The sequence below is a fragment of the Solanum stenotomum genome, chromosome 1 (assembly GCF_019186545.1).
Source record: "Solanum stenotomum isolate F172 chromosome 1, ASM1918654v1, whole genome shotgun sequence".
In the NCBI taxonomy this organism is placed as follows: domain Eukaryota; kingdom Viridiplantae; phylum Streptophyta; class Magnoliopsida; order Solanales; family Solanaceae; genus Solanum; species Solanum stenotomum.
In genome coordinates this window covers 85,696,108-85,722,613 of record NC_064282.1, presented here as the reverse complement: position 1 = coordinate 85,722,613, position 26,506 = coordinate 85,696,108, and the positions used below count along the sequence as shown (strand labels likewise).

Genomic DNA, 26,506 nt, shown 5'->3' with positions numbered 1-26,506 from the left:
AATCTCACAAAATACTTGTTGACTTCGAATTAACCTTTATCAATGGTTGAAAAATCTTTTGAATTAATTGTGAAAAGTCTTGAACAAAGTGTAGGAAATTGGAAGAGTTGATTTTCTTGAACACGAAAAGAGATAACAATGGTGAAAAGGGGAAGAGAGAGAAAGGAGCAATTTGGGGTAAAACCTAGAAAGAGGGGTAAGTGGGTAATGGAGTATCTTTTTTTTTTTTTTTACGGGAAGATGGAGTAAAACAAGGGGTCTAATTTGAGCCTGATTTGAGAAATAAAAGGAAAAAATATTTATATTAGGATACAATATATTTTCTAAAATATTGACATATTGATATTTTTAATAATTATTTTAAAGTGTAGATGTTTTTAATAATTATGTTAGAGATTGTGACTAATTTGCTAATTTTCCCCTTTATTTATCAATTAATAGAGGTAAAATGGTAAATTCACTATACTAACTTAATAAGTGTGTGAAATTAAAATTTGACTAGTAAATAAACATGGAGGAAGTACTAGATATCTTTAGTTTAAGATAATAAAATTTTAATTTTTTTATATTTTTATAAAAATTTATTTCAAATCAAAATTAGATAAATAAATTGAGACGAAAACGATTAAAAATTATGACCATCCAAAAATATGAAGACGTGTGTCTAAAATGTGGGGACTGGGTATTACCAACTTTATGTAAACGTGGCGGCACACCATTCCTTATTGCGACTTTAAAGACAGCCAATTATGTCGTCATTTCATGCTTGACTTACTTGCAAGGCAGTACAAGCTTTAATTTTTCTATATTAGCATATAAATATATACATGTGTTTTCATGATTTGAACTCGTGATCTATTATTTATATATTTCACAAAAACAGTTTTTTCTTTGAAGTTCTAATGGGTGAAATTATTCAAGTTTCTTCATATTATAGATGTAATTTTATGTTTGGTTTTGTTTAGGGGGTCTTAATGAGGACTTGGCTTTTGTGCTACGTTAAAGAATGTATTTATTCTTCTTAGACTAATATATTTGTTTTTCTTAGATATGCACCTAAATTCTGCCCAAAACTTCCTTTTTGTTTTTTTTGGCTTTCGAGGCTTGCGGTCCCGTAAAGTTTTGGTATATGCAACTTTACTATTATATTGATTGAAATATGTACCATACAAAGACAAAAGTGGTAGATAATTTATTTACTGATGGGGCACTATTAAAATTAAATTATAGTATCTAGAAACAGCTCATCTCCTTAGGCAGAAGCTCTCCCATTTTTTTTAAAAAAATATCTTTTTCATTAATAGGAAAATCAATATAGCATTAACCGTAAGAATTACAGAATTCATTTGTGGGACAACATTGATATTACGTTGGTGGTGGTGTTAAGAATTATTGTCATGTCATTATGTTCTTTTCTTTAAATTTACTTCAAAAAAGGAAGGTATGAGTCTATTTGTTCTCATGACAATAACAATTTAACAAGTATAGCACATTACTTACTATAAACAAGTCAATCACACAAATAAACTCAAATTTTTATTTGTGTGAGATTAAGACTTTAATAATTAAAGTGGGACCAAAGGCCTATTGTTTTATTATTTATTAGATTATATAAAAGACAAAAGTAAGAACGAATGAATTATTTTCTTGTTCCCTCTTTCTTTATTAAAATTAAAATGAAGTAGTTTAGTCATGAAATAAATGGTTGGTGATAAGTGTCTCTCTTCTTGTTCCCCCTTTACATCATTCAACTTGTATTGAAGTGAACTTTTTTGGGGATAAAAAGGGAATACAATTGTTCTACAATAAGTTAACAAAGATACTCTTACATCTTGATAGTTTTCACCTACTCTAATCCAACTAATTAACTTTTACATGCAATCATCCAGATTGTAAAGGGCACAAGTTATCTAGTAATCTCAGCAAACATGAAACTGGGGTAAATAGTTTATGTCATTCAGATCATAAACAAGATTTACAAATTCTTATCAAAAGGAAAAAAAGAGGTCTATAGTTCAAGATTTATGCTGCTTCTGGAAATCAGGATGATTCAGCTGATGAAGCATTGGACCGAGCTTTCTCATACAAGCGGTATATCAGTGTAGACTTAGACATTTGAGGTTCTCTTTCTAGGACGGCGATCACATCTTTTACAGTAATACTGCGAGCAATCCTAGTTTGTGTTATGATCCCTTGAGTTCTTCCGGCTCTTCTCACAGCACCTACAGAAAAGAGAGGACAAATGCTCAGAGGTTACAGCAGCTAAATGGTTAGTGCACAGGCTAAACCTGAGTAACCACACTAAACAAGAAGAAATATCAACCAAATGTCCTGAAATCAACAAAGGAACGGTGATATCACACATTCCTGGATCATAAACACTTCAATCCTTACAAAAAAAAACTAATATTGTGCCTCAATCCCAATAACTAGGGGTTAAAAGTGGATATGCGCGGTGTTGTTAATCTCTTGGTGCTAAGTGGGCATTCTACCACCTAAGCTACATCCAGGTGCTAAGTCAGCCGAACCCAATAGCTTTGACCTAGACGCTTTATATGTGTTAAGAAATCCGTTTAATATGTACAAGTATCAAATTTCAAACCTGGTTATTAGTACTTGAAATTGGTGTTCTAGAATTCCAAACCCATAAAATTCAAATCATGGATCTGCTTCTGGCTACATCGCCGGCTCAGGAGGGAATGTTGGAAACATCTAAGACGCCAAACTCAGAGCTTGCCACAAGATTGTTTGGAAGGAAATTTATCACGCTCAATGCTAGGATACTCTTGGCTGATCTAAATACATCTCATTCTAGTATTTTCAACCAACCCCGATCCTCCCTCTTCCATTTAGTTGCTGAGTTCATTCTAGTAAGGATGTTTGGTGGTGGTTTTTTTTCTTGGATCAAGTAAAATGAGAAAATTTCATTGAAAATGCATCAAAAGGATGCCAATATTACATCAGCTGAGGAGAAAAGGTAGTTCCTGTACAATTAACCTTTGGTTACCAGTAGTAATTCAAGGAGCTAACAAAATCCATAAATTTCTCTAGACTATTCACATCTTCTAGTTTACACCAGTAAACAGGAATCATTAGGCATCTAGCATTAACTTTGTATAGATGGGAAATGACACCCTCAAAACATATCTAAGGCTGCTTTCTATCCAACTCCAAAAATAGCATGATGGTACCATTTTTTCATCTAACCCAGCTGTCCCAATCCATATAAACTGATGGACACCCTTCGTGAAATTCCTGGCTCCGCCGCCACTGCCAGCTGATATATGTTTCTTTAATGGTATAGGTCATTACCCAGCTCATCATGAAAAGCTTTTAAAAAATATACTGCGATGTCTCAGGCAGCTTGAAAATGGAGGAATAGATGGTTGATGTTTTCTGATTCTAGTAGCCAGATGTAGCACCTGCTGCATAGAATTTTTTTTGAAATTGGTAACTTTGTCTATTCCTCAAAAGTCAGTACTAAAACTGTACTGGTCAGTATTTACAACATGTACTTCAAATCCTACTATCTTTTACTAAATTGAGTCAAGTACATCAATTATGGAGATAGTATCATTTGAGTATAATTGATTACACCAAAAACATAGTAGCATAAGACAATTTAGTATGACTTTTTGCATACTATTCTCAACACTATCAAAAACTCTAGAGTTCCTTTCCTTCCATATTGCCCACCATATACTAGCTGGGACAGTTCTCCATCTGTCTCTATTCTTGGATTGCTTTCCTGTTTCCTCCCAACTCTGGATTGCTTCTGTGATCTTGGCAGGCATGGTCCATGACATACCCTTAAGATTCAAGAATAACCTCCATAGTTGGCCTGTGATCTTGCAGTGTAGAAAGAGATGGTTAACTGTCTCAGCATTTTCCCCACAAAAGAAACATCTAGAACATAATTGTATCCCCCTTCTCTTTAAGTTGTCTTGAGTCAATACAGCCTCATTGGCTAACAACCAGACAAAACATATCACTTTGAGTGGAATTTTTGACTTCCAGATTCCTCTCCATTGCCAGTGACTATGAGGCTGATTGGTGTGGTTCACCAGTTGTATGCACAACCCACCTTAAAGTTGCCCTTTCGATTGCCTTTCCACCACAAAATGTCTTGACCTCCTTCCAGTCCATTAAATTGCCCAATGGTGTTGAAAAAATCTGTTACCCTTTGAATCTCCCAATCAATTGTCTTCTAAAGATGAAGTTCCACCCTTGAGGAGTCCAGTGATCTACTATGGTCTTCTGTTGGTGAGATACTAGAGAATATATATCAGGATACAAGACCTCTAGCCTACCTGCCTCATGCCAAGCATCTTTCCAAAATTCTGTTTTCTCTCCATTCCTCACTTTGATCTTTGTGTTAGCCTTAAACTCAGATCACATAGATCTAATGGATCTCCATACACTAACCCCCTATGATGTAGTCACTTCTTTGGTCATCCAGTTATCTTCCTCTTCATATTTTGCTTTAATGACTTCCTTCCAGTAGGACTGCTCTTCATTATTGAACTTCCACAACCATTTCATCATAAGGACCTTGCTTTGATTCATCTAATTCCTTATTCTGAGACCTCCATGCTTCTTTCCCACTATCACAGCATCCCATTTAACCAAGCTGTAGCCTTTCCTCTCACTGTTTCCTTGCCAAAAAAAATTTCTTCTGATTTTATCCAACCTAGTGATTACACTTTTGGGAAATGGGAATACTGACATCATTAGGTTGGTAGTGGATCAAGAACAGAATTAATCAAGGTCAACCTGACAGGCTGACACCCCTTGAGAGATATTGTGATTTCCATCTTGCTAACTTCATTTTACATTTCTCAACCACATTGTTCCAGATTTCATATGACTGAGATTTGGCTCCCAAAGGCATCCCAAGATATGATGTAGGCAGTGCTCCAATTTCCCCTCCCAGAACAGCATTTAAAGCTTCCATGTTGTGTACTTCATTAATTGGATAGAGATGGCTTTTCCTCCAATTAATATGCAGACCAGAGAACCCTTCAAACAACACTAGGATCACCCTCAACATCTTTAGTTGGCCTTCATCAGCATCACATAATATCAATGTGTCATCTGCATATTGTAGATGGGTAATTTCCACATTATCTACTTCAGGTCTGCTAACCTCAAAACCTCTGAGCCATCCCCTCACTTTAGTTGATTTGATCATATTGCTCAGCCCTTCCATAGCAAATAGGAAAAGGAAAGGAGACAAAGGGTCTCCCTGCCTTGGTCCCCTCTCTGCACTAAAGAAACCAACAGGGGATCATTCATAAGTACTGAGAAGCTCACAGTGGTGAGACATTGTCTGATCCATTGTATCCACTTCATCCCAAATCCCAATCTCCCCATTGTGGTCAAAAGATATTCCCAATTAACATGGTCATACGCATTCTCCATGTCTAGCTTACAAAGAATTCCTGGTTTCTTTTGCTTTTGTCTGGAATCCACTGCCTCATTAGCTATCAACATTGCATCCATGATTTGTCTTCCTTGGATAAAAGCCATTTGTTGGGAATCCACAAGTTTAGCCATTACCCCTTTCATTCTCTCTGTCAGAACTTTAGCAAAAAGCTTGTAGATGCTGCCTATTAAGCTGATGGGTCTGAAATCTCTCAATTCCTTAGCACCCTTCTTCTTTGGGATAAGAGTAATAAATGTTGCATTCAAACTTCTTTCAAACACTTCCTGCTCATAGAAGTTTTGGAAAGCTTTCATGATGTCCTCATTCATCACCTCCCAACATTTTAAGAAAAAACCCATGGTGAATCCATCAGGCCCAGGTGCTTTATCAATTGCACACATTTTCAGACATTTTAGGACTTCACTCTCCTCAAAGTTCCTTTGCAGATTCTCCTTTTCCTCCTCTGTTAACCTGAGGCAATTAGCATCAGTATAGGCAGGTCTCCAGTTAGTAGTCCCAGTATATAGCTTCTTGTAGAAGTCTACTATCTCTCCTTCAATTCTTGCGGGATCTTGGGTTAGTTCTCCTTGGATTATTAGTTCATCAATGTTGTACCTCTTGTGTGCATTGGCCATTTTGTGGAAGAAATTAGTGTTCTTGTCCCCCTCTTTTAACCATAGTGATCTTGATTTTTGTCTCCATGAAATTTCTTCATATTTGAGCAATTCTTCCTTGTTACCTCATCCTCTGTTAGTGCTCTACCCTTACTAACTTCGTCAAAAACAGCCAGCTCTTTGAGTACGTTCATCCTTTTAGCTCCCAGGTTTGCTTGATCACTCCTGCTCCAAAACCTTAAGCTTTTCTTTTAATGCCCTAAGTTTTGAAGCAAGTATGTAATCCGGTCTCCGAGAGAAGCTGAAAGTGTCCCACCATTCTTTGATTTTGTTTGTGAACCCTTCTGTGTCTAACCACCAGTTTTCAAACTTGAAATAATTTTTGTTTTGGTTCCACACTCCCAGCAATGCAATAGGAGTGTGATCTGATCCGAGCCTTTGTAAAGCTATTTGTTTGATGTTGTTGAAGTTTTCATCCCATTCTTTTGATATCAGAATCCTATCAATTCTGGAGGCAATGTGTTGATCGTCTCTTTTGAACCAAGTATACTGGCCATCCTCTAGTTGAATGTCAAGCAACTTCAGATCTTCTATGAAATCTGAAAATTCTCTCATGTCTTTTGTTCTTCTCAAACAGTTTCTCTTCTCTGAGATGAACTCCACCACATTGAAATCTCCACAGACTGCCCAAGGCCCTTCTATTAAACCCCTTATCACCCCTATTTCCTCCCAAACAAGCCTTCTTTCTACATAAGAGTTGGGGGCATAAACCCCTGTAATGTGACAAGTGAAGTTTTGAAGTTGAGCTTCAAATTTGCAAGTTATAGTGTAGATGCCAGTCTCCAAAATATCCCCCTTCCACACTACTGTCCCACAGCATTAGAATTCCCCCTCTAGTCCCACTAGCTTCCAAACACGCATATTTAACCCATCTCCCTCCCCAAATTTGCCTAACCTCCTCTATCACATCCCCCTCTAACTTAGTTTCTTGCAAACAAATGATGTCTGCATTCCATCCCCCCATAACACTTTTGACTAATCTTCTCTTATCCTTATTATTCAGTCCCCTTACATTCCATGAAACCAATTTAAACTTCATCTATCATTAATGAGCAAGTTTCTCCCCATACCCCTGCTTCCACTGTATTTAAATTTCACATCAAAGCTTACTAGACTTTTTAACTCTTGAGAACCTCTACATCTTGTTTTCTTGCATACAGATACAGCCTCTACTTCCATTCTTCTGGCTTGTCTTGAACTGTCTACTTGAAGTAATAACTCCAAGGCCTCCTCTTCATGGCCCTGGAAATCAACACCCAAAACTTAACCCAGTTTGATCAAGTTTTGTTGTACCCAGTTTGAAGTCTCCCTCTCCTTATTCCTTTTTTCTTCTTGTTGTTGAATTTGCAGCGGTTCTGGTTCCTCAATCTCCCAGTCCTTCATGACAGTGATCGAACCATATCCTCATTATCTGAAATCTCCCCCCTTAGTTCATTATCATCTATCTCTATTAATTGGCGTTGAGATTCGATAATTGATTCCCCAACCATGTTTACCATCTCCTCCTCCGCTGGGAAATTTGATTCATGTTCTGCATGGCTGTTCTTTCTGTTTCTTGATTGTATTGCAGCTCTGGGAGTTCTGGAAAATTACCACTGTTAAGTGGTATTGGGCTTTTACAAGTTATGTCATTAAAAATGACTTGACTTGAAAAGTCAGGCCCATTCTTGTAAAGTTTCCTCTTTCTATTGAGCTGCAGATGGCCCAAAGCTGCTCCCTCAATTAAATGATGTGTGCCCCACGTGTGGCCCCCCCTCTCTTCCTTTTACAGTTGTATCCATTTGTTCCTCTGATGCAAAATCCCTAAACTGATGGGATTGTACTTTTCCACAGGCTTTACTAATGACTTTACCACAACCTTTACCACCTTCAGACTGCTGTGTAAAGGCATGTACTGGGTATTTATGTGCTCTATCTTCTCCGGTGACTCTATTTTCAATTTGCAACTAGAATTTGCAAAGATTTCGGTTGTAACTCTACTCTGACTTGGCACTCAACCCATATCGGAAAGTGGAATATTACTCCATTTCTGGAGATTGAAACTTCTTTGGGAATGTTTCTTCCATCATTTGCAACTAGAATTCTTGCCCACTTCATATGATTTCTTAGTTTTGTTTCCTCCTCTGTGGCCACCCAACCTCTGCATAAGTTTCCGATTTCTTGAAATACTCTCTCCGACCAAAGATGGAAGGGGGATTCCAACAATTCTGATCCATGTTTCCATCTTCAGAGTATTATTGGGGAGACAACCCACCATCGGATTCCACCATTCTAGATTGAGTCTGTGATTCTTCCAGTTCCACTGCCCTTGGAGGGTTTGTTCTACCATGCTTATGTTAGGGAACTCGAACAGAAACATACCTCCATACATTTCATAGATGTTTACTCCAAATGCCTTTTTCCAGAGTGTTGATGACCATCTTCTTATTTCAGGCAAAGTTGGCTTTTCTTCATCTGTCCTTCCAGATGACCTACTAGGCATCTTTCTAGAAGCCCATTCTCTTGGTCTTCAGCATGTGTGAGGACTTCAATAGTACTAGCATTGTTCGTAATCTCTGCCTCCTTTATAGTCTCTGATTGCCATTTACTATCCTTAACTGCTTTTGCATAAGCGTAGTTGGCTTTGGTTATTCTAGGAGGTCCTGGCACTTCCATTCTTTTAGAGCATTTAATGAACCTTTCAATTTTAAATGCTATATCATGCCATCCCGCATTCAAGGCTAATTCTGGGATGACCAGTATGGACCTACCCCCATTATTGATGGAAATGATACTTATAAATCTTCCATGTTCATTATGTTTCCTAGTACAGAAATGCTCCGCCTCTCTTTCTGCAGTTCTCCATCTTCTGATTGTTTTCTTCTGATCACTGGAAGCTTCTCTGAGAGTGAAGCAGATCCATTCCATGGTTTTGCTGCTCATGGAAGATCTCCTCAACATCTTTCTACTCCTCTCAACCCATTCAAACCACACAGAGCTGTCAGTGCTCCATTTAGTGAGGCCGAAAGACTTAAAACCCGCATTGAAATAAATCATATTGTCACCCATTGCAAAGTTTGAAAGAAGGATCTGAATCTCGGAAAACTATCACGTAAGGTAATAGTTAAGAAAGGTAATGAAAGGGAAGGAATGGAAATGAAGGTTCCAGCGAGAGAGTGCCGGAAAGAGAGACCCTCCCCCCCTAGGAAGTAGGGGAGAGAGTTACCTCGGGACAGGTGCCTGGGAGCATTTTGTTTGGATGTAATGAAAGGGAAGCCATCTGCACCCACCTGCTGCATAGAATTATTATCCTTTTTGCAGGGTTATCATGAGCTAAGCAAGCATCTCGGATTGCTAACCAACTAAAACAGGCTATCTTGTTGGAATACTTTCTAGACAAAGTCACTGGGGTCACACTTCAGGAATATTGATGTTGGAGCAGATCTTCTTTTAACAAGATTTAAGAAAATATGCACCAACCTGGCTGTTGCTGTAAGAGCAGATCTTCTTTTAACAAGATTTAAGAAAATATGCACCAACCTGGCTGAAACTCCAAACTAATCTGTCCTTTTTAGAAGTGTAATTGAGAACTCTTGCAATCTATCAAGAAGAACTCCCAGCTAATCCACCACCGAGTCTTGAAAAATTCCTTCTGCAGTGCAAATTCCAAGAGTTCTCTTCCCTGCATTGGCTGACTGTGGCTCGGGAACTGGTATTGTCTTAGGAGTTTTTCCTGTAAAGTACTATTCCCCAGCCATACTCTAAAATAGGCATACTTGGAAAAATCTTCCCAAAGTCTGCTTATGTATTTTCAGGGGGCAACAATAACAGTATCCTTTAGTGTGCCAGAAGTCTTGCTCCCCATGTTTAATTTTAATAATATATCTTCAGAAAGAGTCTTCCTCATTGCAATACCTCCAGGACCGTTACATGAGCGAAGATTTACTATGGACAGGCAGATCCCTTGGTCCTAGGCACCCACAGACTGTCTAGGCTTAATTACTTTGGTCCAACTGACCAGATAATATTTTTGTTGAGTGCTACCATATATCCATACCCTCCAAAAGAATGTTCCTTCTTATTTTATCAATTTGCTTCAACGCTTTGTTGGGCTTATAAGGTTTTGATCATCTAGAAAGTCTAGTAATACTCGGTGTTATTTTTTTGAGAATTGGTAAACATTGTATTCTTCAGCATTAAGGATATGCGGGGGACTTTTTTAAAAATCAGAAAAGAACAAAAAGCATAATACTTACAAGGATCCTAAGAATTCTAAAAGTTGATCAAAAAGTTGATCTGAATCCTCTAATCCTATCTCTTTACACCAAAAATATAGAGATACAATGCAATTCCATTTAGCCTTGTGAATGGAATTGGATACCCCATCTAACAACAGAATTTTCTTAAACATTTTGGAAAGGAAAATATTTCAAATTATAACTTTTCTATATTTTCAAATCTCTGAATATGCCTCATATGGTAGTTTATGCAAAAGAAAAGCTAAAATATGATTTCAAACAATGTGTGATTCAGGATCATATCAATCATGTTAACCAAAGTCATAACTACTCTAAACACCATGAATATGAGAAACAACATTCATATTTAGAATGCTAGTCATATGAATCTCGAAACTAGGTCCAATAACGGATCAGTATCATACATACCAGGTGTGGCTATTGCAGATGACTGGATCCTTTTCTCAGCTTCTTGGGGGTCCCTTGAGCTCCTTGTGGGAGCTGATATATTCTTCCTAGTCACATCTTTACCAGGCTGTGAACCAGAAGCCACATCACCTCCCCCTTCACGCTTTTGTCTTGCCTGCTCAGCCATTAATTGCCACTTTGACAACATGTCATCCCCTCCAACAGCAGCTCGAGCAGCAACATTTGCAGCTGTAGTTCGCATCTTATCATCTTCGTCCTTGTTTACCTGCAAAGATACAAACAGTTGGGAAGGATCAAAGTTAGTTATGAAAGAAATTACATTTGACACTTCTCTATGGATCTTAAAACTATCCAGAAAAACAGAAGTGTGAGCAAGGGATAGTATGTACCTTTATTGATTTCCCGCGACCCTCATCCTTCTCCTTATCACCGTCAACTCCAATACTACCTTCAGGCTGATATCCAAGTCATTAAGTTACACTTTTTTCTTCTTTTTTTTGAGTAAGGTAACTTTTAAGTTGCACGTTTTCCATATTGTCATTTTTTTGGAACAGATAACATAATTTTCCATATTAACATTGACCAGTAGAAACTTAGTTAAAGACCGCTCAAAGTGGAAAGAAGGATAACTCACTTCATTTGCCTTTTGGAGTTTTTCCACATCAGCCTGTTTCTTTTCCCATTCTTCCCGGGCTTTTCGATTGATTGACATGATTTCTTCACGAACATCTGAGGTGACAATTGTTCTGTGTCTTGACTTCTCAATGTCAACTCTCTACAGAAAGCAGACCTCTATCTCAGGTTCATATGAGAATCCTATAAGCTTTTCACATAGCATATTTTAGAAAAAATTTAACCAAGCAGAATGTTAACCTGTTTTGACAGTCTGATGAGACTACTTATGAGTCCACGCATTCTTTCCTCCACACACTGGAAGTTGAAAGTTCAAAGTTCAGTGGCACAAGAATTTCCCAAAAAAAAGTAAAACAAACAGAAAAAGATCATATCTCACCAACGACAAGCATCGTTCCACATCACTGCTCATATTCTTTAAACCACATTTTGCCACTGTCAGACAGAATTAGGTAAGCAAGAAAACATTGCAATTTAGTTAGGAAGATGACTTACTGTATCATGTAATTGTATAATAACAAGTTGCACATCAAAAAAAAGGGAAGATCTAAAAGAGGGATTTAACTGATTTCTGTCAATTTCTTCTGAAGTGGAATTTTCTGCAAAATCAGCCTTTCCTCTTCTTCTTGCACAACTCGACGAGATGCTTCAGAAACTCGACTGTCCTCCTTGGGCCCAGAAAACAGTTGCTCTTCCTCTTCCTGTTTTATGAGTTACAAAATAATATCAAACTACTTGGAAATACTTCAGATTAAATGCTTTAAACAACTAGTGATGAGCATAAGATACATTCCACTGTTGGGCATCGAAGGAGGTATTACCCTTAGATTAACTCCACTAACAGCAGTAACATCATTAAGTTGTTCAATGCTCTGATCTAAAAAACCTCCCGACACCTTTTGCTTCTTTCTGTGAAATGTAAAGGGATAAAACAATACAAAGTGGAATCAATACAACATACAAAATATTGAGACACTATACCAGTAAAGCATCATAGTAAAGGTGCTCAGAATTAGTATACCCCGAAGGTGGAGGTGAGGAACCTAGCACATCAAGGGGCTTCTTCTGTCCAATGGAAGGCTTTTTCACAGGAGTCTTTCCATTGTTTCCTGGCCCAAGTGGAGATGTCACAGAAAGTGTCCGAGAACTTAACTGAAGGAACAAAAAGTGAAAGAAGAAAAGTGACAGTGAGAAGCATGCATCTAATCCACAACTTCAAACAAATAAGATATAATGCAAGCAGTGTTATAAAAGGCAGGAGCACGAGGCGAGGTGTTTTATGCAGGATGGGGAGAGACATAAACCCCGAAACACGGGGCGTAAGTCCCATGGATCTATAGGGAGTATATCTCATGTATATTCAATGTTATAACTTTATTACAAAGAAAATAAGCAAAAGTAAAACTTTATTTTACAAATAGTTATAATAAATAGCCAATAATATAGGGAAAAAATATGATAATTATTATTTAAGAAATGTATTAATAACCAATACTATAGAAAAAAGTATTATAGTTACTATTTGAGAAAAGTAACAACTAACACCACAAAAAATGATAATAGCCAAAATAATCTTTAAAATGAAATTATCATCCATCTTCACATTTACGTATCAAGGTTGTAGGTTAGTAGGGCTAGCGTGCTGTTTTCCCTTGCATTTTAAAGAAGAAACGGATAAAAAGTGTAAAAGTAATAACAAAAAATGAATAGTGTTGCCTCAGAAACATAGTGCTATGAAAGTTGTATCCTATCAATTTCAGACACAATTATCTAAAAAACTATTTACAATAATGTCATTTTCTATGAGAGTTTATTTATCCATTTTAGCAAAAATCACTACAACATGATAAGCATCATTACATCAATAATAAAAAATAAAAAATATGATTTTAAGCAAAAATGGTTTTAAACAAAAATAACGTTTGGGGCGTACGCTTTACGCCTAGGATTTATGTTTTTACGCTCGGGGCTTACGCCCTATGGATCTATGCCTTCAATTTGCGCCCCGGAGCGTTTTTGGTACGCCCCACCCCGAAACTCGCCCCAAAAACGTTTTTTAAAACACTGAATGCAAGACAAAACATAAATATTCTAGCAAGCTCAAGAGACGTGCAATCAAAAAATATTGTACGTGAGAAATAAGATATATGATGACTACAAAGTGTTGCCAGAAACAGATCTCACGTTGCCAAAAACTTTCTTTGACCCTCTGCAGTGAGGGCTTTGTGGGAAAAAAATCTGTACTTTCTACTTTAAACAGTCTTATATTTCTGTTTAAATGCCATTGATTTTCTTTCAAAAACCAGAAAAAGAGAAAATATTCCAATAGAAGAACAACTAACAATACAGGTTGGGTTTCTACCGTAGAGTTCCAGATGCTCCATTATCCTAAAGATAAAAATAGATGAAATGTATTTATCTTTGTTACATGTAATAGCATAAAAACGATTGTTTTCCTCCTTATTGACTTGAAGAATACACATTACAAATTCTGAAATATGTTTAAATGGATTTAATGACATCAACCTGTACTACCATATTGCAGCTCTCTTCAAAGCTATTTCCTCCATCAATTTGAGATGACAAATAAAATTTTTACTACAAGTTGAGATTTGAACAGTTTTTCAAAGTAATGTTTTTGTTTTTTGTTCCATTATGGATAAAAAAACATAGAAAGTTTCTGTCCATTGTTGAAGGAAGGAATGAGGGCCATGATATCATGTTGATGGACAAATGTAGGACCAAGCCGTTACAGTGGTAACACGGCTCTTAAAAGTTATAAAAACAGAAATAAGAATTATTTACGTTACCCAAAGTAATAAGGATAAAGGGTAGAGGGGCGGACCCATTATCCACCGAGTTTAGAAGGTTGTGATTGGTCCAAAGGGCGGGTCTCAAACGGATTTCTCGGTTATCAAAAAAAATAAAAATAATAATAATAATAAGGATAAAGTGGATTAGGAGCCTGCTTGGATGGGCTTATAAGCCAAAAGTCATAAGTTAGGATTTCTAACTAATGGATTTTGGATTATTTTTGTTTTTGGCTTAAAAGCACTTTTTGTTTTACCCAAACACTACAAAAACTGCTTAAAAGCTATTTTGACTTAAAAGCACCTAACGTATGCCAATCCAAACAGGCTCTAAGTTGGAGAAAATGAATGCAGGATGAAAACCAAATTTAGCAAAAGAATAATCAAGTCGACAATTGTTTGACAGTGATAGAGATTTGTCTTTTTACAAATGTTTTGGATTGAAAGAAAGAATGAGAAAGGAAGGAAGACCATGTGGAAGAAAGAAGGAGAGAGGAAAGGGGGATTTTAAAAGATTTTGGATTAATAATAAGGGAGAAAAATGGATTGTTGTTACTTGATGCCAGCCCTTAATGAAGTATTTCAACTGTTAGTAAGATTGTAGTTTTTTTTGGCACTACAGGATTCTTGTTAAAAGAGGTCACCTTCTCTCATTTTCTGCTCACTTTTGGACAGATATAAACTTTATCACTTGTTCATAACCTTATTCCTCCCTCTCTCTCCCCTGCTCCTTCCTATCACTCCCTAAAATCAATTCAAAAGCAAAAAGTTGAGCTCTACCCTCTCCATTTTTCTCGTCTCCTGTCCTTGATGGTGTAGTCCAAGGGACAAATCCCTGAGGTCTGTAGGGCCAAAGTGGACAGTACATTCATAATCTTGGGTAGTGACATGAGCGGTTATTCTATAAAATATAGAGAGTTCTCACATAGACAAGCTTTTCAAATTTCTTTTCTAGAGGAGTTTCATTAGTTATAGTTCAATAATGAAACAGTCAATTCATAGAGCAGAGGGGGAAAAGTCAGCCAAAAAAATAGTGACACAGAGAATTTTTTTTTTTAAAAATGAATGTCTAGAAGTATATCTATGTATGCATGCATGTATAAAAAACATGTTCTTATACTTCTACAATCTATAATATATCCTCACTTGAGAAGTCAATAAATCAAGCCAGGATGCAAAGTTGCAAACCAAGAAAATTACCAATGTGCTAGTGTCCATATGAGATGACATGGAAGACGAGGCTGAATTTGAAGGTTTCATGCTAGTCGTTGATGATAAACCAATTCTGGAGGTCTGTTCAATAGATTCATCCCTTGAACTTTCCGAAGTGGAATTTCCTTGATCCACTTGAACAGAGGAGAAGGGCGATAACTGGGATCTTTGTAGCTGGTCATGGAAATGATCAATTGGTTCAGGCTTTGGATTGGTCATTGGTGATGAAAGAATACTTTTCTGCTCTTTATTGGCAGAGGGTTGCCACTGAACTGAGGTCTGATGAATTCTTGAAGTACTTGAAATATTAAGACCCCCACCAGGTAATCTTTTGGCTTCGCCAAAAGTGTTTTGCTTTTCAAACTTAGGGGCACTCATTATTCCCATGGCTTGTGTTGGCACTCCAAACTGAGTTGCATTTCTGTTCTGTTGAACTGAAATTTGTCTCATTTGTGCATCATCAGATTGCTGTTTAAGAGGTTGTGTTGTTGAAGAGTTGACATTAGATGCAGAATATGCACTGTAATTGTCCCTGCATTTGCAAATGTGGGAAAAGATACCTGCGAGAAGTGTAAATGTTGTTGCAGTTGTCTGTTAAGTCCCTGAATTGGAAATGGTGTGTGATCCCTTTCTTGTTTTACAGCAGTCAAACTAGAAGAAGGCATCTGGCTTCCTTGGGCTCCACGCAGATCGGCTTGGTTTTCCACCTCGTGCAACTTTTGAGCTTTACTCTCAATTGCCATATTGCTAGAATCTGTCCAAATTCGAATAGGAGCACCGGTAGAGAAGGTCAGAAATAAGCTCGAACCTGATTAGAACAAACCAAAGAGATTCAGAGAACAGAGGTACCATCGGCTGGCATAAGCGAATGTTGCTGCTGTGAAGCCTGAGACTGAGGAAATTGACCGGGAACAGACTGTGAGTTTTTCGATGCCTGAATTAAACTTTGATATAGAGTTAATACACAATGATTGAGAATTTCACTATTGATGTAACAACTGAAAGTGCTGCTTCATCTACCTGAGATTGAAATTTATATACAGCCATTTTGAGCATCTGGTCACCAATTATACTTCTCATGTTCCTTACAAAACTTTCCTTGGAAATTTCATTTTTCTGTATACACATTCCAATTGTTGACAAAACTAACATAACAGAAAAGGCAAAATGAGCACAAAAAAGTCAGCTATAACATTACTTTGAGTTTAACGTAAAGTGTCTGGAGTTGCGCTGCCCTGTCCTTATCAAGTTGGGGTTGTATGTGAGGAAAAAGCATGGCAAAAGGAACTTGTTTTCCCTGTTTAGCTATATTCATTGCTGCTTGGCTGCTCGACCCAGTTGCAGATTCTGACTGATTACCTGCCATTGTTGCCACACGTGGCAGACCACTAGTTCCTGTTGTCAAAGACTGCATGGATTGTAGATTATTTGCTCCCTGTAAATTTAGATGTGGAGATTCTGGATTTTGCGTATTCTTTTCAGGATTCTGCATATTCACTGCTCTAGAAGAATGAAGTGTGTCCTGTTCAACCTCTGTGGTTTGATAACTGTCCTGGGATATATGCTGCAAAGGAAGGGAATTGATCTCCTGTGATGAATCATTTTTTTGCTGCTGATTCTGAGAATCTGTATCAAGTCTCTTCAACTGCATATCAGACAAATTTTCCTCCTTTGGCTGCATGGTCTCTGAATCTTGAAGGCTACAACGACTGGCATTTTCGTCATGGTTAGCAGTTTGCCATGGGGCAAACTGATTTGAGGTATAACTGCTTCCTTGAGACAATGGTACTGTTTGTAAATTATGCAAAAGATAAGATTGTTTTCAAGGAAGGAGAAACAGATACTGAAAGAAGACAAAGTAAGCAAGTGATGAAGATACAGTAGCTTTCTAAGACAAAGTTCCGATCACAATCACAAATCGTCTTCACATCAACACTCTTTCAGCTTAGATATTCTCATGCAACTCTGAAATGTTTACTCTGCTGATATATGAAACACAGATGAATTCGCAAACTGGAAAAACAATTTTTCTCTTTGTTAAGGCAAGGGAAGGAGAGCTTAGCCAAAAGGGCCCTTCACGTACAACAATGAGTGTAAAGGGTTCGAGTCATCAAGAGGACAAAGCAGGAAAAACCATTGTTTGACTCCTGCTTGAGGAGGTTTGACATACATTACAACAACAACATACCTAGTCTGTCCATAAGTGGGGTCTGAGGAGGGTGATGGGTACACATCCCCAACTTGTGGAGGTAAAGAAGTTGTTTCTGAAAGATCTTCGGCTCAAATAAAGCAGTTTAAAGCAAGTTTGAAAAGGAACTACCGTAATGAAGAACAAAACAGTATCAATAGCAATAATACAACAGCCGAAAGCAAAAGAAATAATATGTGCTAATAAGAAATCGAAGAATGAGATAATAGGAGGGTGATACTAAAGCAACAGAGGCAAAATGTAATAGAGGGATCCGGAAACATTATTATAAAAGAGTATCACTGTTTTTTTTTTATAAATATAAAGTTATAAAAGAGTATCACTGTTAATACTGAAATGGGTTTGACCTACATTAAAAGAAGAAAAAAAGGAGCATTGACCTTTGCTATATAGCTGTTTCCTTTGTGGGGAGGCATTAGAGACGGTGAACCATTTGTTCCTACACTGCAAGTATACCCAACAACTATGGAGGAATTTTTTGAACCTCAAAGGCATCTCCTGGACCATGCCCAGAAAGGTATCAGGGGCTTTGAAGAGTTGGGAGGCAGCAGGGGTGAATGCAAAGGACAGAAACAGATGGAGAATTATCCCTGCTAGTATATGGTGGACTATTTGGAAAGAAAGGAATTCTAGTTGTTTTGAGAGCATAGAGAATGATGTCCAGAAAGTCAAGTTAAACTACATTTTATTGTTATGTTTTTGGAGTAATCAAGTATACTCCAATGACACTGTATCAGTAATTGATGTTTTAGACCCAATATAGACGGAAACCAGTGGAAAAGGAGCCATCTGTATATAATGGTTGTACTGTTTTGTGATATAATACAAAGTTACCTATTTAAAAAAAAAAGTAGCATCGTAAATACTGCTTTCTTGATTAGGGGAACTCTATTAGTATAATTCAGTGTTCAAAGGTGAAAAGCTAGAAGGCACCAAGGTCTGCTGGCTTCAAGCACCAAGTGAATTTAAAGTGTGTTTTAGGAAATCCACAATAGGAACAGATGCACTCGTAATAACAGAAAAATAACAATAATCAAAAGCAATAATCATATGGACAATAGAATTGAAATAGCAATAATTCAGTTAGATGAATAAGCCCCGTGTCAACTAAATTCCGATACTACTTAAATAATTTATTTTGACGTAAAAATGCTAAAGCTCCTAAATTAAATAGTTGACATCTAATACTTAGACCTTCATCCAAAGCTTTCTCAGAAATAGGGATAAGAGCAACTGACATCCTTGTTCTACACTGCTTTTCTGTTATACTTCTTTGTTACTTAGTCTAATCACTCCAAATTGTATGATGGTTCCAAACCATCCCATGCACAGTGCACACCCAACAACTTTGCGATATTTTAGCTTCTCTCTGCTACAAAACTTCCAGAGATGCCATAAAGTACCCACACTTTCTCCCCACCAAATTCTTGACAACAATTACAACTTCCCCTACTTATACCCTTCCATTAGCAATTACTCACCCTAGCAGTCTCCCTACTACTTATTTTCCCATGTTAGTAATGCCAACATATCACAATCTTTACCAAAAAACACTACTCACTCAAGAACCAACATACATCTAATGACCAGAATTTAGCCTAATCTTTGCAGTTGGCAATAAACTTAGTTGAATTACAATCTATAATGAAATTGAAAAAATTCAATTACTAAATAGTGATAATATATTACCGCTATCGGAATCCGAAGGCTGAGATTGTGAATTATCTCCACCGATATCCCTGTTTAGGGCAGCAGTGAATGCCTCCACATCTGCCCCCGAATGCATTGTTTCATCCTATATTTATATCCAAAATTCACATAAATCAACCATTTCACCATAAACATACATATCTGTGACCCAGTAAATGAAAAGGGCTAATTCGCAAAAAAAAAAAAAAGTACCAACCTCGTCTTCTTCAAGGAGCTTCATGATAGACGGATCCATTGAAGCTTAGTATCAACACTAGATGGATACAAATCGATCTTGCAAGAAAATCAATTTCATCATCAATAGGATCAACTAGTGCTAGTACTTATGCTTAACAATTAAAGCTAAGTGTCAACACTAGATGGACACAAATTGATCTTGCAAGAAAATCAATTTTGTCATCAATAGGATCAACTAGTGTTGGTACTTATGCTTAACAAATATATTATTTCTAAATTTAAAGCTAAGTGTCAACACTAGATGGACACAAATCGATCTTGCAAGAAAATCAATTTCGTCATCAATAGGATCAACTAATGTTGGTACTTATGCTTAACAAACACATTATTCCTAAACTAAAGCTTAATATCAACACTAGATAGACACAAATCGATCTGGCAAGAAAATCAATTTTGTCATCAATAGGATCAACTAGTGTTGGTACTTATGCTTAACAAATATATTATTTCTAAATTTAAAGCTTAAGTGTCAAACACTAGATGGACACAAATCAATCTTGCAAGAAAATCAATTTTGTCATCAATAGGATCAACTAGTGTTGGTACTTATGCTTAACAAACACATTATTCCTAAATTAAAGTTTAGCATCAACACTAGATGGACACAAATCGATCTTGCAAGAAAATCAATTTTGTCATCANGACTTTTGTCATTCTTTAACACCCCACCTCATGCCCAGTGCTTAGCATCTGGTGCGTGGGCAATTTTTGATTTTGGGGGCCCCAACATCGGGTGAGACGGGCCCTGCTCTGATACCATGTTAAATTAGGTTTTAGGCCTAACTCACACCCCAAAAGCTAGCTCAAAGAGAGGAGGATTGTCCAAGCCTTATAAGGAGTCCACCCATCTCATTAACCACCGATGTGGGACTTTTGTCATTCTTTAACACCCCACCTCATGCCCAGTGCTTAGCATCTGGTGCGTGGGCAATTTTTGATTTTGGGGGCCCCAACATCGGGTGAGACGGGCCCTGCTCTGATACCATGTTAAATTAGGTTTTAGGCCTAACTCACACCCCAAAAGCTAGCTCAAAGAGAGGAGGATTGTCCAAGCCTTATAAGGAGTCCACCCATCTCATTAACCACCGATGTGGGACTTTTGTCATTCTTTAACACTAAACAAACACTTGATGGACACAAACAAATTATCATAAAATTAAAGCTAAGTATCAATACTAGATGGACACAAACACATTATAGAAAACAATTGTACTTGAACTTTAGAAATTTAGAAGCACCAAACCTTATCTCCTACTTTGATGAAAGAAGCAATATAGTCTTGTATCAACTTTTTTAGATGTTGAACTTCCTCAGTTGCCTAGCACGAAAAGAAACAATTTAAAATTTCTTTAGTGGTCATTATAGAGAGATTTCAGTCATTATTAACAGTTGACAATTTGTAAACACCTAATTCCTTCATCTATTCAAGATTTCCAACTTTTGAAAGCATCACTTGGAAATTAGAATGCAACTCATATGTGTTTGACGATCTCTTGATAGAGAAGTAATTGATTTTACCGGATTTTCTTGTTTATGAGCTACATAATGTGTATTTTATAGCGTTGATTACTGGTTGCTGGGAGAGGAATAAAAGCTACTTCAAGTTTGAAAATTGGTGGCTGCAGTCAGAAGGATTTGTGGATAGAGTTAGAGAGTGGTGGAGCTCCTTCAGCTACACAGGAAGACCTGATTATGTTTTGGCATGCAAACTTAAAGCACTGAAACTTAAGCTAAAGGAATGGAAACAAGAAGAGGGTGGAAACCTGGGCAGTCAAAGAAGGAGATTGTTAGAGCAGTTAGCAGAATTAGATACAGAAAGGGTAAATAGAACTCTCACTGTGGAGGAAACGACAAAAAAGGCTGCAGTCTTACTTGAGTATGAAGAGCTAGTCAAGAAAGAGGAAGTTTCATGGAGACAGAAATCAAGAGTACTATGATTGAAGGAGGGAGACAAGAACAACAAATTCTTCCACAAAATGGCAAATGCTCACAAGAGATATAACAATATAGATCAACTCATGATACAAGGAGAGGTTACTCAAGAGAAAGGCAGAATTGAAGGGGAGATAATAGCATATTATAAGAACCTATATAGAGAAACACATCAATGGAGACCTTCTTATAATAATGTTGAATGTCCAATGTTGACTGAAGGGGAAAAAATGTCCCTGCAAGGCAGATTTGAGGAGAATGAAGTTCTAAATTGCCTAAAGCTATGTGCAGCCGATAAGGCTCCTGGTCCAGATGGGTACACAATGGGTTTCTTCATCAAGTGCTGGGACGTACTGAAGAAAGACATCATGGACACATTTCAAAACTTTAATGAGCAAGAAGTCTTCGAGAAGAGTTTCAACGCTACCTTCACTGCACTCATTCCAAAGAAAAAAGCAGCCAACGAGTTAAGGGACTACAGACCAATTAGCCTCATAGGGAGCATTTACAAAATACTCTCCAAAGTTCTCACAGAAAGGTTGAAAGTTGTGATAGACAGACTGGTGGACTCACAGCAAATGGCTTTTATAAAAGGGAGACAAATTATGGATGCAGTGTTGATTGCTAATGAAGCTGTAGATTCCAGGATTAAGTAGAAGAAACCTGGCATTCTATGCAAGCTGGACATAGAAAAAGCATATGATCATGTGAATTGGAAGTACCTTCTGAAGATTTTAGAGATGATGGGATTTGGACAAAAATGGTTGAACTGGATCAGCTTCTGCATTTCTACAGTTAGCTTCTCTGTTCTGATTAATGGGTCCCCTGCAGGGTTTTTTCAAACTCAAGGAGGACTCAGGCAGGGTGATGCGTTGTCCCCTTTCTTGTTCTTAATTACTATGGAGGGGCTGAATAATATGCTCAAGACAGCAAATATGAGAGGATGGGTAAAAGGTTTTGATGTGGCTAGAGAAAATACAGAAAGCTTGGAGGTGACACATCTTCAGTATGCAGATGATACACTGATTTTTTGTGGAGCTGAGGAAGACCAACTGAAATGCTTAAGGGTGATCCTGGTGCTGTTTGAAGGGGTATCCAGGTTGCACATTAATTGGATTAAAAGTTCTATGTATACTATCAATGAGGTCAACAACATAGACTTGTTAGCTTCAATTCTAGGGGGTGAAGTAGGTACTCTACCTACAACATATTTGGGTATGCCATTGGGAGCAAAATCCAAGTCCTTAGAAATTTGGAATGGTGTGATAGAGAAGTGTGAGAAGAAGCTGGCCAGATGGAAAACTCAGTACTTGTCAAGAGGGGACAGACTGACCCTCATTAACTCAGTCCTAGATGCTCTCCCAACTTACATGCTGTCTCTATTCCCCATCCCACCAGAGATCACTAAAAGACTAGATAGCATAAGAAGGAAGTTCTTGTGGCAAGGAAACAAAGAGAATAGAGGCTTTCATCTAGTTAAATGGAATGCAGTGACAACTGGAAAGAAGAATAATGGTCTGGGAATAAAGAATATGGAGCTACATGGCAAAGCACTCTTAATGAAGTGGTTGTGCAAATACTCAAATGAAAACCAAACACTTTGGAGAAGAGTGATAGGTGCCAAATATGAGAATGGAGATAGTTGGATGACTAAGATTGTGACCACACCTTATGGGATCAGTTTATGGAGGTCCATAAGAGCATTATGGGAGGAAGTTAAACCCAAATTCAAGATGAAAGTGGGGAATGGGAACAAGATCAAATTCTGGAAGGATGAATGGCATGAGAAAGGTAACCTGGAAACTCTTTTCCCTGATATTTACAATCTGGCAATGTTCCAACAAAGAACTATTGCAGAACTATGGACACCACAAGGGTGGAATTTCATCTTCAGGAGAGAACCAAATGACTGGGAAGTGATAAGGTTGGCAGAATTCCTCAACTTGGTTGGAAACTTTACTGGACTTTAAGCATATGAGGATATGCTTTGGTGGAAAGGCAACAATAAAGGAGAGTTCAAAGTGCATTCAGCTTACAGGCTGATGGATCAATCAAGCCAGCAGAGTCCCATCTGGCCCTGGAAACAAATATGGAAGTGTAGAATCCCACACAAAGTCTCATGCTTTATTTGGCTGCTAGCTAAGGAAGTTGCCTTGACTCAGGATAATGTAATGAAAAGGGGGATAACCTTATGCTCTAGGTGTTTCCTATGTGGGGAAACCTTAGAAACTGTAAACCATCTATTTCTACACTGCAAATACACTCGGCAGCTTTGGAGGATTTTCTTGAGTCTTAAAGGCATATCCTGGACTATGCCTAGGAGAGTTACTGAGGCATTGTACAGCTGGGAGGAGGCAGGTGCCCTTGCAAAAGACAGAACTAGATGGAGAATTATCCCTGCTTCAATATGGTGGGCAATCAGGAAAGAAAGGAATTCCAGATGTTTTGAAGGCATAGAAAATAGTGTGCAGGATGTTAAACTAAACTGCATTTTGTTGTTATGTTTTTGGTGTAATCAATTATACTCAAATGACACTGCCTCTATAGTTGATGTTTTAGACTCAATATAGAAATAGAGTAGGAGTGTCTAGAGTGCATCTGTATATAAGGTTTGAGTACAACCCATGTACTCTTGTGATATAATACACGTTACCATTTTAAAAAAAAAATAGGTTTCATACATAGCACTTGCATCTTTTTCTCTTTGGTGGACTCTTATGCTTTCTCCTTTTCCACTATTGTTTGTTTATCTTTTATTAGAATCTTTGTCCATTTTGTACTTTTTTCTTATAATGAAGCTGTCTTAACCACACACCCAATCCACAAAATTGTTAGAAACTTGGTCCTGTAAAAGCTTAATCTTGACATGCTGAATATAACACTAAAAAGTAAAAACTACCTCCTCTATCGAAACATCTAGTGTTGGCCTCAATATTTTAGTGCTGGCCTCAATATTTGTTAGTCTTAAGACTATATTCAAAGGTAGTTTCTAAGTATAGGCACCTCAATACTTACACTAACAATAATTTCCAAACATCTGTTCTTGCTGGTGAGCTATCTCTCATGTCAGCTATCTCTGCTGGCCAACTGATTAAAAGTCACATATTTCCCAAGTAATCTCTTCCTCTTAGTGACTGTGAGGATTAATTAGCCCCCCACTTGATCCTGTACATCACCACCCCTACTATTTTTATATTCCAATAATAAATAAAAAATAAGGAATAAAATTTTCACAATTAGGAGGGAGATGTAGAAGCAGAAGAAGTAATTTGAACCAAAATATAATATAAAGTAATAATCCTAAATCATCCCCTTTTATTTTATCCTCATTTTCTCCTAAATGATCCCTCTCTCTCTCCCTCTCACAAAATTACAACGAAAAAAAATGAAGAAAAAAAGAGACAATTACAGTAGTGTTTAAAGGAGTATTATCAGATCTGGAACCATATCATTTTAAGTTGTTTCTAAAAAGAAATCAAAGCTTTATTTTTACATGGGCAAGGATTTTTCAGTAAATGAATAAAAACACCATGAAAAAATATAATTACCTTATAAATTGACTTGTGTGACGGCGAGCTGCGTCGCCGGCAAGCTTCTGCGACTGAGAGCTGCGACGCCCTTTGCTCTCTGCTGCTGCCGAACTCTGTGCGCTGCTGCTGCGACCTGCGGCTGAGGCTGCGCCCGTCGGGGATGGTGGCGTGGCGCCGGTCGGGGACGGGTGGGGTGGGGTGGGTGGGCGCCGGTCGGGGAAAGGGGGGTGGGTGGACGTGAGAGAGATTATAGTGAAAAATATTTTTTTCACTTATTTATTTTTATTGAAAATATTTTTAAAAATTATTATTTTTATCATTAAATAATTACATGATATATTAATAACAAAATTTAAAAATATAAATTAATAAAACTAGTTTATTAAATAATTACATAATATACTAATAACAAAATTTAAAAATATAAATAAATAAAACTAGTTTAGTAAAATGAATTTGTAATACAAATATAATTGAATATATTACACATTAAATATTTAGAAGTTATCGAGATCAAAAGCATGATTATGATTATTATTATTATTAGGTATTTGACTATAGAATTCATATATATATATATATATATTGAAACTAGAATTATGTTTTTTTTTTTCAAAATAATATTCAAAATAATGTTCATGTTAAACTTAAATAACATTTCAAGAGTGAAAAGTAAGTTGAAAAAACACATTATACCAATATATTTCCAAATTTAAAATATACCTTCAAAAAGAAAATGTGGTGTTTCAAATTTTCATGGTCAAAAATCAATTTTCAAATAAAGTGAAAATTATTTTATATATAAATAAATATTTATGTTTAAATGGGTCCTAAAAGTAGAAGTTAAAAAAAACAATGAAATATGAAGGCAAAAATTTTTAAAGTACAATAAATGAAAAATGGGAGGAAAAGAAACAAAATAATTTTAGTGGTCAATTTTTATGGAATAAGTGACCAACCGAAGAATTAACTTGAATATTTTTATGCTCATAGCCTTTAATTATAAAATAATAAAAATTATAATTTGAAAAATATTTTCTATTAAAATAAATAAGTAAAAAATAAATTATTATTTTCATCCAAACAAACTAAGGTAGTATAAATTGATTTCCGAATAGAACTTAAAAAAAATATCTAGAAAAAACGAGGAAAGAGAGAGAGTAGGAAAGAGAAACAAAAGGCAAAAAATAACAATAAAGCATGGATCCCACAAATAAAAATATAATAGCAATAAAATAACCCTTTAGACAACTAGTACTAATTATACCTCATACATTTATAAAAAAATTCAAATGCAATCGAAGTTGAAATAAATATGTTTTGTAGAAATTAATGTTCTTCATTTGACGAGCCAAAAAATGGTTGGCAAATGAGTGCCATAGCATGTTTCCTTTCAATATTACTCATATAATCAGATGAGATCTTTTGGGATATAATTGAAAATAAAACACGAGGATTAAGCAAATGAAAAATAAGTTAAAAGTCAAC

General features: G+C 36.8%; 2 protein-coding genes across 2 annotated transcripts in view; one reads left to right on the top strand and one right to left on the bottom strand.

The window, feature by feature from the left end:
• LOC125864367 (sphinganine C4-monooxygenase 1-like) overlaps positions 1-26,506 on the top strand; it is a 752,368-nt gene that overhangs the window by 166,589 nt on the left and 559,273 nt on the right. The window lies entirely within an intron of this gene.
• LOC125863937 (transcription initiation factor TFIID subunit 4b-like) lies at positions 1,732-25,216 on the bottom strand. The gene is given in 18 exon segments (XM_049543905.1): positions 1,732-2,222; positions 10,746-11,010; positions 11,135-11,200; positions 11,380-11,520; positions 11,619-11,675; positions 11,758-11,813; positions 11,944-12,079; positions 12,200-12,287; positions 12,400-12,530; positions 15,389-15,930; positions 15,933-16,154; positions 16,250-16,334; positions 16,421-16,516; positions 16,599-17,188; positions 19,299-19,404; positions 19,516-19,592; positions 20,800-20,874; positions 25,037-25,216. Coding segments are annotated over 16 exon segments (2,802 nt in total). The 5' UTR covers positions 19,555-19,592; positions 20,800-20,874; positions 25,037-25,216; the 3' UTR covers positions 1,732-2,040.